Source organism: Bombina bombina, chromosome 3 (assembly GCF_027579735.1).
Source record: "Bombina bombina isolate aBomBom1 chromosome 3, aBomBom1.pri, whole genome shotgun sequence".
NCBI classification, from domain to species: domain Eukaryota; kingdom Metazoa; phylum Chordata; class Amphibia; order Anura; family Bombinatoridae; genus Bombina; species Bombina bombina.
Genome location: NC_069501.1, coordinates 1,189,091,322 through 1,189,108,877, shown reverse-complemented (window position 1 = coordinate 1,189,108,877; position 17,556 = coordinate 1,189,091,322). Strand labels below are relative to the sequence as shown.

At 39.9% G+C, this 17,556-nt stretch overlaps 1 protein-coding gene across 1 annotated transcript in view; it reads right to left on the bottom strand.

The window, feature by feature from the left end:
• Window positions 1–17,556, bottom strand: part of SLC36A4 (solute carrier family 36 member 4) — an 879,508-nt gene that overhangs the window by 472,595 nt on the left and 389,357 nt on the right. The window contains 1 exon segment of the mRNA XM_053708622.1: window positions 2,684–2,782. Coding sequence (XP_053564597.1) covers window positions 2,684–2,782 — 99 coding nt within the window.

Genomic DNA, 17,556 nt, shown 5'->3' with positions numbered 1-17,556 from the left:
CATATACATACACACACATTGATTGGAGTAGCCGTGTTAGTCCAGAGATTTATATATCAAAAAAGCAAGAGTTTTGCATTGAGCAACGATACTTTTTTATTGAACTAACTATACATTTATAAGATGACAAGCTTTCGGAAGAATGTTTTCCTTTTTCAAGTCTGAAGTATTGCTTCAGACTTGAGAAAGGAAGACATTCCGAAAGCTTGTCATATTATAAATGTATAGTTAGTCCAATAAAAAATTGTCATCGCTCAATGCAATACTCTTGCTATCTTGATATCTATCTCTATCTATCTATCTATCTATCTATCTATATATATATATATATATATATATATATATATATATATACACACATTATAGAGGTTTGTATCTTTTTAAAAAAAAATCATGTTAGTGGTCCACAGGATTCAAAATTGTGAGTTTAGTGGTCCCTGAGGTCCGAAAGGTTGGCAACCCCTGCTCTAAATGATACCCTATTTAACAAAACCTTTATTTAATGACAGTAACATAACTTCTAATCAGATCATTATTTCATATATATTCTAGAGACACTTAACCTCCAAAGCTTGTTGTGCTCTACATAATTAGCAGAGCAATATGGACATATGTTTCATATATATGCCATTTACTATACTCACAAATCATAAGAACCTACTTTATCTTCAAACTGCTAGACTCTTGAACTCTCGCCAGGCCAGGTGTTCCCTATTCTTTTCTCATTTTAACTTTAATTTATTCTATGTCCTGGGACACAAGAACAAGAAAGCTGATGCTCTCTCTCATCAATTTCTTTCATTAGTGGAAGAGCAACTAGATGAGCATTTCATAATAAAACAACATAAGATTGTGGCGCAAATCTCTACCTCTCTTCTGCATTGTCTTCAGGAATCACAATGCCATCTTCCACAATGTCTGTGTGTTCCATCTGGTAGGCTAGTTGCCACCCCTAGGCTAAGAAGAAAAGCTCTTCTCCTCTGGGCTCACGATGGTGTCCTCTCTAGGCATCCAGGTATACTCATCACTCTAAAAAAAAACTTGGGCGGCACGTCTGGTGGCCTGGGATGAAAAAATATGCCATCGACTATATAGCTGCCTGCCCATCATGTGCTGCTAATTTGGTACCTTGTACTTTATCTGCTGGTTTGTTACACATATCACTATAGATTTTATTACAGATCTACCGATGTCTGCGATTTGGGTAATTATGGACCGCTTTTCTAAAATGTGCCATTTTATTCCACTTCCTAACCTTCTATCTGCCACTACTTTGTCTTTATTCTTCATTATACGTATCGTCAAATTCCATGGCATTTCTGTCAGCATAGAATCAGACCATGGCTTCTAATTTGTGCCATGCTTTTGGAAAGGTTTCTTTAAGAAGCTGGGGGTCACAGCAGTGCTCTTTACTGCCAACCATCCACAGAGCGTATGAATCAGATTCTAGAAGCATACCTCCACAACTATGTAATTGAATGGTACTCCAACTGGTCAGATCTGCTTCAGTTGGAGAAGATAGCTATAAATTCTTGTTAGCATAGTGTTACTCACACTACACAATTTCATGCAGCCTTGGGCTATCACCCACGCATGTTTCCCTTGTGTGACCTGTCTACTGGAGTTCCTGCAGTGGACACACATGTCCGAAATCTTCAAAGACATTGAAGGAAAACCCACACTCTCTTGGATAAAAAAGCTGGGAAATATAAACTGTTTTGCCAATCGTAGACACAGGTATGTCCCCTCCTTTGGCTGTGGGCCAAAGGGTTTGGCTATTTACTAAGAACGTTAGGCTGAGACAAATATCAAGTAGGCTGGGGCCCTGATTCATCGGTCCTTACAAAATTGTATCCAGAAAGGGCCCTGTTACATATTGTTTGAAGATGCCATAATCTATTCTGTACGCATCTTTCCAGTTTTCTATGCGGCACTTCTGAAAAACACTGTCTTTAACAGATACTCTAGAAGCATTCGGAGGCCTCCGTCTCGTCTACTGGATGGAAATCATGAATATGAGGTTCTAAGATCCTAGATTCTAAAAGACAAGGACGGGGTCTAAAGTACCTGGTACACTGGAACGACTATCTTATAGCTGAACTTCATGGGTGCCTGCAAGGAACTGCCTATGTGGGGGTGTTGAACCCAGGTCTGCTGGTTTGTATTAGAGTTAGTTACCTCCACAGGTTAGCTTTATTTTCTGCTCTATTTTTCTAACCTGTTCTTTTGTTTTACTCTTTGTCACCACCTACCTGACAGCTGTGGTAGATCTGCAATCAGCTACTGCTATAAATACTCAGCCCTTCCTGTCTTCCAAGCCTATTTGTTGGACTTGCTCATAGGGTGTGCTTTGCTGGGTATTGCTGAATTATTCCTCTGACCATTTTTGCTTGAACTACTACTTTGCCTGCTGATTCTGTACCTCATTGACAGACTGTGTATCGACTACCTGCCTGTCTTAATTACCTTTTTGTGCCACATTGCCTGTCTGTTCCACTATGTCTTTGCCTTGCCCTCAGCCACTTCTCCACTACAAACTATACCAACAATACCAACACTTAGGAACACTCCAACTAGCAGCCAGTACCTTACAAAAATCAGGGAAACTCTTGGTTTTAGATCTCCTTTGATTCAAATTTTAAACAAACTCTGTGTCTCCCCCTCAAAAAAATATAACACATACCACTCCTATTCCTTCGAAAGCAAATATGGCAGTTCCAAAAAACAGTGGATACTTCTTCCAACTAGTTGATAAAGGTAGTATGCGAGGGTCTGACAAATTCTGAAGAAAAAAAAAAAAATAAGTTAAACAGGGGTTAAATTCTTAAAATTATATACCACTGTACTCTAAAAGCCATGTAAACATCTACACAGAAAATGTAAGCGCACAGTGTTTTAAACTACCAAGTTGGACATTGAAATTTGTTCATGTCTTATTCTTCAATTATCAAAAAGTAGTTAAACATTTTAAAAAATGTACAAACATCACTGTTCACATTATTTAAAGGGACACTGAACCCAATTTTTTTCTTTTGTGATTCAGATAGAGCACGCAACTTTAAGCAACTTACTAATTTACTCCTATTATCAAATATTCTTCATTCTCTTGGTATTTTTATTTGAAAAGCAAGAATGTAAGTTTAGATGCCGGCCCATTTTTGATGAACAACCTGGGTTGTTCTTGCTGATTGGTGGATAAATTAATCCACCAATAAACAAGTGCTGTCCAGGGTTCTGGACTTTCTTTTTCAAATAAAGATAGAAAGAGAACAAAGAAAAATTGATAATAGGAGTAAATTAAAAAGTTGCTTAAAATTGCATGCTCTATCTGAATCACGAAGGAAAAAATGTGGGTTTAGTATCCCTTTAACTTGACGTTCATATAAATACATTCAACTAAGGATTGAAATAAAGTAATAGGGGCATTGCACTCAAGCATTTACTATAATCCATATGGAAGAACAGCATTTAAATGTGCTTTTATGGACTAAAATATGTGAAGTAATACAGCAGTATCAGCTGTGTACTGCCTACTAATGCTCATTGGCTGAAAAGAGCTTCCTGGTAATGTTTATTGGTTGATATATACCATTTAAAGTTAAACAACTTATCTATCCTTCACATAAAAAAACATACATTTTCCAAGATTCTTTAAGATAAAAAAATATAATTTATGCTTACCTGATAAATTCATTTCTCCTGTAGTGTAGTCAGTCCACGGGTCATCCATTACTTATGGGATTATATCTCCTCCCTAACAGGAAGTGCAAGAGGATCACCCAAGCAGAGCTGCTATATAGCTCCTCCCCTCTACGTCATATCCAGTCATTCGACCGAAACCATACGAGAAAGGAGAAACTATAGGGTGCAGTGGTGACTGGAGTTTAATTAAAATTTAGACCTGCCGTAAAAAACAGGGCGGGCCGTGGACTGACTACACTACAGGAGAAATGAATTTATCAGGTAAGTATAAATTATATTTTCTCCTGTTAAGTGTAGTCAGTCCACGGGTCATCCATTACTTATGGGATACCAATACCAAAGCTAAAAGTACACGGATGACGGGAGGGACAGGCAGGATCTTTACACGGAAGGAACCACTGCCTGTAGAACCTTTCTCCCAAAAACAGCCTCCGAAGAAGCAAAAGTGTCAAATTTGTAAAATTTTGAAAAAGTGTGAAGTGAAGACCAAGTTGCAGCCTTGCAAATCTGTTCAACAGAGGCCTCATTCTTAAAGGCCCAAATGGAAGCCACAGCTCTAGTAGAATGAGCTGTAATCCTTTCAGGAGGCTGCTGTCCAGCAGTCTCATAGGCTAAACGTATTATGCTACGAAGCCAAAAAGAGAGAGAGGTAGCCGAAGCTTTTTGACCTCTCCTCTGTCCAGAATAAACGACAAACAGGGAAGAAGTTTGACGAAAATCTATAGTTGCCTGCAAATAAAATTTCAGGGCACAGACGACGTCCAGATTGTGCAAAAGTCGTTCCTTCTTTGAAGAAGGGTTAGGGCACAATGATGGAACAACAATCTCTTGATTGATATTCTTGTTAGTGACTACCTTAGGTAAGAACCCAGGTTTAGTACGCAGAACTACCTTGTCTGAATGAAAAATCAGATAAGGAGAATCACAATGTAAGGCCGATAACTCAGAGACTCTTCGAGCCGAGGAAATTCAAACGGAACACCTTGCAGAACGTTAAGAACTAAGTTTAAGCTCCACGGCGGAGCAACAGTCTTAAACACAGGCTTAATCCTAGTCAAAGCCTGACAAAAAGCCTGAACATCTGGAACTTCTGCCAGACGTTTGTGTAAAAGGATAGACAGAGCTAAAATCTGTCCCTTTAACGAACTAGCAGATAAACCCTTTTCTAAACCTTCTTGTAGAAAAGACAATATCCTAGGAATCCTAACCTTACTCCATGAGTAACTCTTGGATTCGCACCAATATAAGTATTTACGCCAGATCAAGCGTTCAATCTCCATGCAGTCAGCCTCAGAGAAATTAGATTTGGATGTTTGAAAGGACCCTGAATCAGAAGGTCCTGTCTCAGAGGCAGAGACCATGGTGGACAGGACGACATGTCCACTAGATCTGCATACCAGGTCCTGCGTGGCCACGCAGGCGCTATTAGAATCACCGATGCTCTCTCCTGTTTGATCCTGGCAATCAATCGAGGAAGCATCGGGAAAGGTGGAAACACATAAGCCATGTTGAAGACCCAAGGTGCTGTCAGAGCATCTATCAGTACCGCTCCCGGGTCCCTGGACCTGGATCCTTAACAAGGAAGCTTGGCGTTCTGGCGAGACGCCATGAGATCCAGATCTGGTTTGCCCCAAAGATGAAGCAGTTGGGCAAACACCTCCGGATGAAGTTCCCACTCCCCCGGATGAAAGGTCTGGCGACTTAGAAAATTCGCCTCCCAGTTCTCCACGCCTGGGATGTGGATCGCTGACAGGTGGCAAGAGTGAGACTCTGCCCAGCGAATTATCTTTGAGACTTCCATCATCGCTAGGGAACTCCTTGTTCCTCCTTGATGGTTGATATAAGCCACAGTCGTGATGTTGTCCGACTGAAACCTGATGAACCTCAGAGTTGCTAACTGAGGCCAAGCCAGAAGAGCATTGAAAATTGCTCTTAACTCCAGAATTTTTATTGGAAGGAGTCTCTCCTCCTGAGTCCATGATCCCTGAGCCTTCAGGGAATTCCAGACTGCGCCCCAACCTAGAAGGCTGGCGTCCATTGTTACAATCGTCCAATCTGGCCTGCGGAAGGGCATCCCCTTGGACAGATGTGGCCAAGAAAGCCACCATAGAAGAGAATCTCTGGTCTCTTAATCCAGATTTAGCAGAGCGGACAAATCTGAGTAATCCCCATTCCACTGACTTAGCATGCACAATTGCAGCGGTCTGAGATGCAGGCGCGCAAATGGTACTATGTCCATTGCCGCTACCATTAAGCCGATTACCTCCATGCACTGAGCCACTGACGGGTGTTGAATGGAATGAAGGACACGGCAAGCATTTAGAAGTTTTGATAACCTGTCCTCCGTCAGGTAAATTTTCATTTCTACAGAATCTATAAGAGTCCCTAGAAAGGGAACTCTTGTGAGTGGCAATAGAGAACTCTTTTCTACGTTCACCTTCCACCCATGCAACCTTAGAAATGCCAGAACTAACTCTGTATGAGACTTGGCAGTTTGGAAACTTGACGCTTGTATCAGAATGTCGTCTAGGTACGGAGCTACCGCTATGCCTCGCGGTCTTAGTACCGCCAGAAGAGAGCCCAGAACCTTTGTAAAGATTCTTGGAGCCGTAGCTAACCCGAAGGGAAGAGCTACAAACTGGTAATGCCTGTTTAGGAAGGCAAATCTTAGATACCGGTAATGATCCTTGTGAATCGGTATGTGAAGGTAGGCATCCTTTAAATCCACTGTGGTCATGTACTGACCCTCTTGGATCATGGGTAAGATGGTTCGAATAGTTTCCATTTTGAACGATGGAACTCTTAGGAATTTGTTTAGGATCTTTAAGTCCAAGATTGGTCTGAAGGTTCCCTCTTTTTTGGGAACCACAAACAGATTTGAATAGAATCCTTGCCCGTGTTCCGACCGCGGAACTGGGTGGATCACTCCCATTAGTAAGAGGTCTTGTACACAGCGTAGAAACGCCTCTTTCTTTATCTGGTTTGCTGATAACCTTGAAAGATGAAATCTCCCTTGTGGAGGAGAAGCTTTGAAGTCCAGAAGATATCCCTGAGATATGATCTCCAACGCCCAGGGATCCTGGACATCTCTTGCCCAAGCCTGGGCGAAGAGAGAAAGTCTGCCCCCCACTAGATCCGTTTCCGGATCGGGGGCCCTCACGTCATGCTGTCTTAGGGGCAGCAGCAGGTTTTCTGGCCTGCTTGCCCTTGTTCCAGGACTGGTTAGGTTTCCAGCCCTGTCTGTAGCGAGCAACAGTTCCTTCCTGTCTTGGAGCGGAGGAAGTTGATGCTGCTCCTGTCTTGAAGTTACGAAAGGCACGAAAATTAGACTGTTTAGCCTTTGCTTTGGCCCTGTCTTGAGGCAGGGCATGGCCCTTACCTCCAGTAATGTCAGCGATAATTTTTTTCAAGCCGGGCCCGAATAATGTCTGCCCTTTGAAAGGAATATTAAGCGATTTAGAAGTCACATCAGCTGACCAGGATTTAAGCCACAGCGCTCTACGCGCTTGAATGGCGAATCCGGAGTTCTTAGCCGTAAGTTTGGTTAAGTGTACTACGGCATCAGAAATAAATGAATTAGCTAGCTTAAGGGCTTTAAGCTTGTTCATAATCTCATCCAATGGAGCTGTGCTAAGGGTCTCTTCCAGAGACTCAAACCAGAATGCCGCCGCATCAGTGACAGGTGCGATGCATGCAAGGGGTTGTAATATAAAACCTTGCTGAACAAACATTTTCTTAAGGTAACCCTCTAACTTTTTATCCATTGGATCTGAAAAAGCACAGCTATCCTCCACCGGGATAGTGGTGCGCTTAGCCAGAGTAGAAACTGCTCCTTCCACCTTAGGGACCGTCTGCCATAGGTCCCGTGTGGTGGCGTCTATTGGAAACATTTTTCTAAATATAGGAGGGGGTGAAAAGGGCACACCGGGTCTATCCCACTCCTTGTTAACAATTTCTGTAAGCCTTTTAGGTATAGGAAAAACGTCAGTACACGCCGGTACCGCAAAATATTTATCCAGCCTACATACTTTCTCTGGAATTGCAACCATGTTACAATCATTCAGAGCCGCTAATACCTCCCCTAGTAATACACGGAGGTTCTCAAGCTTAAATTTAAAATTTGAAATGTCTGAATCCAGTTTACTTGGATCAGATCCGTCACCCACAGAATGAAGCTCTCCGTCCTCATGTTCTGCAAATTGTGACGCAGTATCAGACATGGCTCTATTATTATCAGCGCACTCTGTTCTTACCCCAGAGTGATTGCCTTTACCTCTTAATTCTGGCAATTTAGATAGTACTTCAGTCATAACATTAGCCATGTCTTGCAAAGTGATTTGTATGGGCCGCCCTGATGTACTTGGCGCCACAATATCACGCACCTCCTGAGCGGGAGGCGAAGGTACTAACACGTGAGGAGAGTTAGTCGGCATAACTTCCCCCTCGTTGTCTGGTGATATTTTTTTAACATATAAAGTTTGACTTTTATTCAAAGTAACATCTATACATTGAGTGCACAAATTTCTATTGGGCTCCACATTGGCCTTTAAACATAATGAACAAACAGATTCATTTGTGTCAGACATGTTTAAACAGACTAGCAATAACACTAGCAAGCTTGGAAAAAAACTTTTAAATAAATTTACAAGCTATATAAAAAACGCTACTGCGCTTTTAAGAAAACATAAAAATGTGACACAGTTGAATTAACAATGAACCAAATATGTTAAAACAACCAAATTTTAACAGAAAATGTATAAAGTTAGCAGAGGATTGCACCCACCAGCAAAAGGATGATTAACCCCTTAATACCCAAAACGGATAACAGTTGAAATAATAAACGTTTTTATCACAGTCAAACACACTGTCACAGGTCTGCTGTGACTGATTACCTCCCTCAAAACTAGTTTTGGAGACCCCTGGGCTCTGTAGAGACGTCCTGGATCATGGAGGAAGAAATAGGAAGACTGTGACTAAATTTTTACTGCGCAATAAAGCGCTAAAATAGGCCCCTCCCACTCATATTACAACAGTGGGGAAGCTCAGTAAACTGTTTTTATTCAGAAAAAAATGACAGCCATGTGGTAAAAATCATGCCCATAAAGTTTTATCACCAAGTACCTCAGAAAAAACGATTAACATGCCAGTAAACATTTTAAAAATTGAAAATTATGAAGTGTTATTAATAAGCCTGCTGCTAGTCGCTTTCACTGCAGTGCAGGCTCAAATATTACTTTAAAATTGACAGTATTTTCTTAGTGAAATTCCATTCCCCAGAAATACCCCAGAGTATACATACATACATATCAGCCTGATACCAGTCGCTACTACTGCATTTAAGGCTGCACTTACATTACATCGGTATTAGCAGTATTTTCTCAGTCAATTCCATTCCTTAGAAAATAATTTACTGCACATACCTTCTTGCAGGTGGGCCCTGCATGCTATCCCCTGTTCTGAAGTTACCTCACTCCTCAGAATGGCCGAGAACAGCAAGTGGATCTTAGTTACGACCCCTAAGATCATAGACAAACTCAGGTAGATTCTTCTTCTAATGCTGCCTGAGAACAAACAACACACTCCGGTGCCGTTTAAAATAACAAACTTTTGATTGAAGAAATAAAAAATAAGTTTAACACACCACAGTCCTCTCACACGTCCTATCTTTAGTTAGGTGCAAGAGAATGACTGGATATGACGTAGAGGGGAGGAGCTATATAGCAGCTCTGCTTGGGTGATCCTCTTGCACTTCCTGTTAGGGAGGAGATATAATCCCATAAGTAATGGATGACCCGTGGACTGACTACACTTAACAGGAGAAAGTAATGTATTTGATATTTCATGTAGTCAGTTCCACTGTCTTAATTTGTTCTCAGTCACTGCAAGGCAAATGTACTTTTTAAGACAACAAAGCTTAGCTTTTGAAAATAAATTGTCACATAGAATTACTACAGTAAGATTATCAGCCAACCAAATCCTTTTCCTTGTCCATTCAAATGGAACATTTCTTAGTTGGCTCTTATGACTCCACCAGGGTAGACACCATTCGAGTCAATATATTTTTTGTTTTAAATAAAAGTCTACTTGCATTGATTTATACAGGTTTATTTTGGGCTAGATTATGCGTGGAGCATATACTTTTTTTTACCATTGGGTGTCCAGTTGCGCACGTTTTACAGGTCGCAAGAAAACTTTTGTGCTCTCAGGGTCGCATCCTAATGCAGAAAAAAAGACTTTGAGACGGTGCGAACCCAGGAACATAGTTGCCCATAGACTTTAATGGAGTCTCGTTTTGAATCAGATATATGAAGTCTATGGCAGCAGTGTTTTGTTGCAACATTATTTGTAGCTTTGTTATAAAATGTTGCAAAAGACTACTGAGTACTAAAGACACATGAACACTCCTGAGCTCTTTAAAGGGACAGTAAAGTCCAAAATTAAACTTACATGAATTTGATAGTGCATACAATTTTAAACAACCTTCCAATTTACTAATATTATCAACTTTGCTTAGTTCTCTTGGTATCCTTTGTAAAACAATAACCCTATGTGAGCTCAGGAGTGTGCACGTGTCCTTAGCCATCTGGCAGCTGTGTTTGCAAAAATTTTTATAGCAATATTATACATAGTTGCAAACTTTTCTACCATATAGGGCGCGATCCGATATACGGAGCAGGTTTCGGCACAAGCGTGGAAACCTGCGCCGCCTGTAATTTCAGCTCGCACAGCGAGCTATCTCATATACGGCGCCGGCAGTTGCTAAAGTGCCGTAAGTCTGACAAACTAGCGATGTCCAGAAATCTGCATAAGTACAAATTTCTGGAGTCGCCAGTGACTTACGGCACTTTAGAAACTGCTGCCGCCTAAAAAAACATACTTAAATACTAAATCTCCCGTTACTGTCTAACACGCCTCCCAAATATTGCCCGACACGTATACCCCTCTATCCGCAATCCCCCCTCTCACTCCAAACAATAAATGTATTAACCCCTGAACCACCGCTCCCGGACCCCGCCGCCATCTATATTAACTGTATTACCCCCTAATCTGAGCCCCCTACACCGCCACCACCTATATTATATATATTAACCCCTAATCTGAGCCCCCTACCCAGCCGCCACCTATATTAACTGTATTAACCCCTAATCTAATCCCCCTACACCGCCGCCAGCTACATTAAATGTCTAACCCCCTAATGTGATCCCCCTACACAGCCGCCACCTAAATTACATTTATTAACCCCTAATCTAATCCCCCTACACCGCCGCCACCTATATTAAATATATTAACCACTAAACCGAAGTCTAACCCTAACACCCCCTAACGTAATTATTATTAAAATAAATCTAAATAATATTAATAATATTAACTAAATTATTCCTATTTAAATCTAAATACTTACCTATAAAATAAACCCTAAGATAGCTACAATATAATTAATAATTACACTGTAGCTATTTTAGGGTTTATATTTATTTTACAGGTAACTTGGTATTTATTTTAACTAGGTACAATAGCTATTAAATAGTTAATAACTATTTAATAGCTACCGAGTTAAAATAATTACCAAATTACCTGTAAAATAAATCCTAACCTAAGTTACAAATACACCTACACTATCAATAAATTAATTAAATAAACTACAATTATCTAAACTAAAATATAATTAAATACACTAAACTATATTACAAAAAAAAACACTAAATTACAAAAAATAAAAAAAGATTACAAGAATTTTAAGATAATTACACCTAATCTAAGCCCCCTAATAAAATAAAGCCCCCCAAAATAAAAAAAATGTCCCTACCCTAAACTAAATTACAAAAGTAATCAGCTCTATTACCAGCCCTTAAAAGAGCCTTTTGTGGGGCATTGCCCCAAAGTAATCAGCTCTTTTACCTGTAAAAAAAAAGAACAAACCCCCCCATTACAACCCACCACCCACACACCCCTACTCTAAAACCCACCCGATCCCCCCTTAAAAAACCTAAGTCTAACCCCCAATTGTTCCTTACGTGTCCTGAAGACCAGCGGAGAAGGTCCTGTTCCAGGCGGAGAAGTCTTCTTCCAGGCGGCGACCTCTTCTTCTTCCAGGAACCAGCCGGAGCGGAGGAGTTGACGACTGATGGCGACGCTGGAACTGAAGACCGGAGCCATGGAGCGTGGAGGATCCTCTTCATACGATCGCCGCCGTACACTGAATAGGAATTCATGGTACGCGATTAAAAATGGCGTCCCTTGAATTCCTATTGGCTGATTTGAGCCTTCAAATTCAAATCAGCCAATCGGATGAGAGCTACTTTAATTCTATTGGCTGATTTGAATAGCCAATAGAATAAGAGCTACTCTAATTCTATTGGCTATTCTAATCAGCTGTATATTGGATACCAAACTGCGCGGGTTTGGTATACCACTCTTTGGGCCAAAAAACTACGGCCGAAGGGTGACATATACGAGCGTAACTTCTAGGTTATGCCGTATATGTGATACCAAACCAGCGCAAAATTTGGCGGTGCGGCTTTTGCAGGCGACTCTGCATATCGGATCGGGCCCATAGTGTCTGCACTATTCTATGGCAACAGTGCTTCTAACTATAGATAACATTTGTAAAAACATTGTTTAACATTGTAAAAACATTGTTTAAAACACTGCTGCCATAGAATGCTACAGACACTATATGGCAGCAGAGTTTGCAACTATGTATAAACTTTCAAGAGTCATTATTTTTTAACAAAATTAAAATTTAAATGTTTGTAAAACATTTATTTTACATGCTGATCTTTTGCAATGCAGTGAATAATTCCTGATGGATAAATAAAAAAATAAAATGTATATATATATATATATATATATATATATATATCACACATAATTTATGTAAGAACTTACCTGATGAATTAATTTTTTTTATATTGGCAAGAGTCCATGAGCTAGTGACGTATGGGATATGCAAAGTTTCCCAAACCTCAAAATGCCTATAAATACACCCCTCACCACACCCACAATTCAGTTAAACGAATAGCCAAGTAGTGGGGTGATAGAAAAAGGAGTAAAAAAAGCATACAAAAAAAAGAGGAACTGGAAATATAATTGTGCTTTTATACAAAAAATCATAACCACCAGAAAAAGGGTGGGTCTCATGGACTCTTGCCAATATGAAAGGAATGATTTTATCAGGTAAGTTCTTATATAAATTATGTTTTCTTTCATGTAATTGGCAAGAGTCCATGAGCTAGTGACGTATGGGATAGAAATACCCAAGATGTGGATGTCCACAGAAGAGTCACTAGAAAGGGAGGGATAAAATAAAAACAGCCATTTTCTGCTGAAAAAAATAAATCCACAAAGAAATATGTTTTTCTCATAAATTTAAAGAAAAAAACTTAAAACATAAGCAGAAGAATCAAACTGAAACAACTGCCTGAAGAACTTTTCTACAAAAAACTGCTTCAGAAGAAGCAAATACATCAAAATGGTAAAATGTAGTAAATGTATGCAAAGAAGACCAAGTTGCTGCTTTGCAAATCTGATCAACTGAAGCTTCATTCTTAAAAGCCCAAGAAGTGGAGACTGATCTAGTAGAATGAGCTGTGATCCTCTGAGGCGGGGACTGTCCCGCCTCCAAATAAGCGTTATGAATCAAAAGCTTTAACCCAAGATGCCAAAGAAATGGCAGAAGCTTACTGACCTTTTCTGGAACCAGAGAATACAATAAATAGACTAGAAGTCTTCCTGAAATATTTAGTAGCTTCAACATGAAATTTCAAAGTCCTTAAAACATCCAAAGAATGTAAAGATCTTTCAAGAGTATTCTTGGGATTAGGACACAAGGAAGGAACAACAATTTCCCTACTAATGTTAGAATTCACAACCTTAGGAAGAAATTTAAACGAAGTCCGCAAAACAGCCTTATGCAGATGGAAAATCAGAAAAGGAGACTCGCAAGAGAGAGCAGACAATTTGGAAACTCTTCTAGCTGCAGAGATAGCCAAAAAGAAACAACACTTTTCAAGAAAGTAGTTTAATATCCAAAGAATGCATAGGCTCAAAAGGAGGAGCCTGCAAAGTCTTCAAAACCAAATTAAGACTCCAAGGAGGAGAGTGATTTAATAACAGGCTTGATACGAACCAAAGCCTGAACAAAACAGTGAATATCAGGAAGCTCAATCTTTCTATGAAAAAAAAACAGAAAGAGCAGAGATTTGTCCCTTCAAAGTACTTGCAGACAAACCTTTATCCAAACCATTCTGAAGAAACTGTAGAATTCTAGGAATTCTAAAAGAATGCCAGGAGAATTTATGAGAAGAACGCCATGAAATATAGGTCTTCCAAACTCGATAATAAATGTTCCTTGAAACCGACTTACAAGTCTGTAGCATAGTATTAATCACTGAGTCAGAGAAACCTCTATGACTAAGCGTTCAATTTCCATACCTTCAAATTTAACAATTTGAGATCCTGATGGAAAAACGGCCCTTGAGACAGAAGGTCTGGTCTTAAAGGAAGTGGCCAAGGCTGGCAACTGGACATCCGGACAAAATTTGCATACCAAAACCTGTGAGGCCAAGCTGGAGCTATCAGAAACACATAAGATTGTTCCATAATGATCTTGGAGATCACTCTTGGAAGAAGAACTAGAGGCGGAAAGATATAAGCAGGTTGGTAAAACCAAGGAACTGCTTAAGCATCCACCATCTCCGCCTGAGGATACCTGGACCTGGATAGGTACTTGGGAAGTTTCTTGTTTAGATGAGAAACCATCAGATCTATTTCTGGAAGACCCCACATCTGTACAATGTGAAAAAATACATCTGGATGGAGAGACCACTCCCCCAGATGTAAGGTCTGACGGTCTGAGATAATTCGCTTCCCAATCGTCTACACCTGGGATATGCACAAGAAAGTATCCGAGATACTTCTTTCATAGCTAGGGGACTGCGAGTCCCACCCTGATGACTGACATATGCCACAGTTGTGATATTGTCCGACTGAAAACAAATGAATGGTTCCCTCTTTAACAGAGACCAAACCTGAAGAGCCCTGAAAATAGCACGGAGTTCTAAAATATTGATTGGTAACCTCGCCTCTTGAGGTTTCCAAACCCATTGTGCTGTCAGAGATCCCCAGACAGCTCCCCAACCTGAAAGACTTGCATCTGTTGTGATCACAGTCCAGGTAGGACGAACAGAAGAAGCCCCTTGAACTATATGATGATGGTCTAATCACCAAGTCAGAGAGAGTTGAATGTTGGGATTTAAGTATATCAATTATGATATCTGAGTATAATCCCTGCACCATTGATTCAGCATACAAAGCTGTAGAGTTTTCATATGAAAACAAGCAAAGGGGATCGCGTCCGATGCTGCAGTCATGAGACCTAAAACTTCCATGCAAATAGCCACTGAAGGGAATGACTAAGACTGAAGAAGAGTCATGGACACTGAATGTATATGGAAACCTAAAAAGGTGACCCTTGTCTGAGGAATCAAGAAACTCTCTAGTTGATTTGTGAGAGATTCGGCTAAATGTAAAGACTGAGCTAGTACCAAGATATCGTCCAAATAAGGAAACACCAAAATACCCTGCTCTCTGATTACAGACAGAAGGGCAGTGAGAACCTTCAAAAAGATCCTTGAAGCTGTTGCTAGGCCAAATGGAAGAGCGACAAATTGGTAATGCTTGTCTAGAAAAGAGAATCTCAGAAATCTATAGTGGTCTGGATGAATTGAAATGTGAAGATATGCATCCTGTAAGTCTATCGTGGACATATAATGACCTTGCTGAACAAAAGGAAAAATAGTCCTCATAGTCACCATCTTGAAAGTTGGGACTCTTACAAAACATCAGATCCAGTACTGGCCTAAATAAATTTTCTTTCTTTGGGACAATGAATAGATAAAAAAAAAAAAAACAGACCCTGTTCCTGAAACGGAACTGGAATTATTACCCCTGAAAGCTCTAGATCTAAAACACGCTTCAGAAAAGCCTGAGCCTTCACCAGATTTGCTGGTACGTGAGAGAGAAAGAATCTTCTCACAGGAAGTCCTTCTCTGAATCCTATTCGATACCCTTGAGAGACAATACTCTGAATCTGAACAGAATCTGACCAAATGTCTTGGAATTATTTCAATCTGCCCCGACCAGCGGAACTGGATCGGGGGCCGCACCTTCATGCAGACTTGGGGGCTGACTTTGGTTTCTTAAAAGGCTTGGATTTATTCCAACTTGAAGAAGGTTTCCAATTGGAACCAGAGACTTTAGAGGAAGGATTGGTTTTCTGTTCTTTATTCTGTCGAAAAGAACGAAAACGATTAGAAGCTTTAGATTTACATTAGATCTTTTATCCTGAGGCAAAAAAACTCCCTTCCCCCCAGTGATAGTTGAAATAATTGAATCCAACTGAGAACCAAATAAATTGTTACCTTGGAAAGAAAGAGATAGTAATCTAGACTTAGATACCATGTCAGCATTCCAAGATTTGAGCCATAAAGCTCTTCTAGCTAAAATAGCCAAAGACATAGATTTAACATCAATTTGATGATCTCAAAAATAGCATCACAGATAAAATGATTAGCATGTTGAAGCAAACGAACAATGCTAGACAAATCAGGATCTGTTTCCTGTTGCGCTAAGCTATCCAACCAAAAGGTTGATGCAGCCGAAACATCAGCCATAGAAATGGCAGGCCTAAGAATATAGCCAGAATATAAATAAGCTTTCCATAGATAAGATTCAAGTTTCCGATCTAAAGGATCTTTAAAAGAAGTACTGTCTTCCATAGGAATAGTAGTACGTTTGGCAAGAGTAGAAATAGCCCCATCAACTTTGGGGACTTTTTCCCAAAACTCTAAACTAGCCACTGGCAAAGGGTACAACCTTTTAAACCTAAAAGAAGGAATGAACTAAGTACCAGGCTTAATCCATTCCTTAGCAATCACATCAGAAATAGCATCAGGAACTGGAAAAACCTCAGGAGTAATCACAGGAGGTTTATAAACAGAATTTAAACGTTTATTAGTTTTGATATCAAGAGGACTTGACTCCTCAATATCCAAAGTAACCAACACTTCTTTTAACAAGGAACGAATATACTCAATCTTGAAAAGATAAGTAGATTTGTCAGTGTCAATGTCTGAGTTAGGATCTTCTGAATTAGAGAGATCCTCATCAGTGGAGGATATTTCAGTATGTTGTCGGTCATTAGAAATTTCATCAATTTTATGAGAAGTTTTAAAAGACCTTTTACGTTTATTAGAAGGCGGAATAGCAGACAAAGCCTTATGTATTGCATCAGCAATATAATTTTTCATATCAACAGGGATATCATGTACATTAGATGTTAAAGGAACAACAGAAACTGTACTAGTACCGATGGAAACATTTTATGCGTGCAAACGCTTATGACAACTGTTACATTCTACAGCTGGAGATATAATCTCAGCTAACTTACAACAGATACACTTAGCTTTGGTAGAACTGTGATCAGGCAGCAGGGTTCCAACAGTTGCTTCTGAGACAGGATCAGATTGAGACATCTTGCAAAATGTAAAAGAAAAAACAACATTAAATCAAAATTTACAATTTCCTTATATGGCAGTTTCAGGAATGGGAAAAAATGCAAACAGCACAGCCCTCTGAGCATATAGAAGGCAAGAGGCTTATAGGAAGTGGGGTGAAAAATATAACAACATCCGGAAATGACGCAACTCGCGTCATAACAAACGCAACCTCGTGCAAGGAAACCTGGCGTCAACTAAGACACCGGAAATGACGAATTTAAGTCATCAAAGACGTACCGTCGTGCCAAAAAACTCTTGCACCAAGAATGACGCAATAAATAACAGTATTTTACGA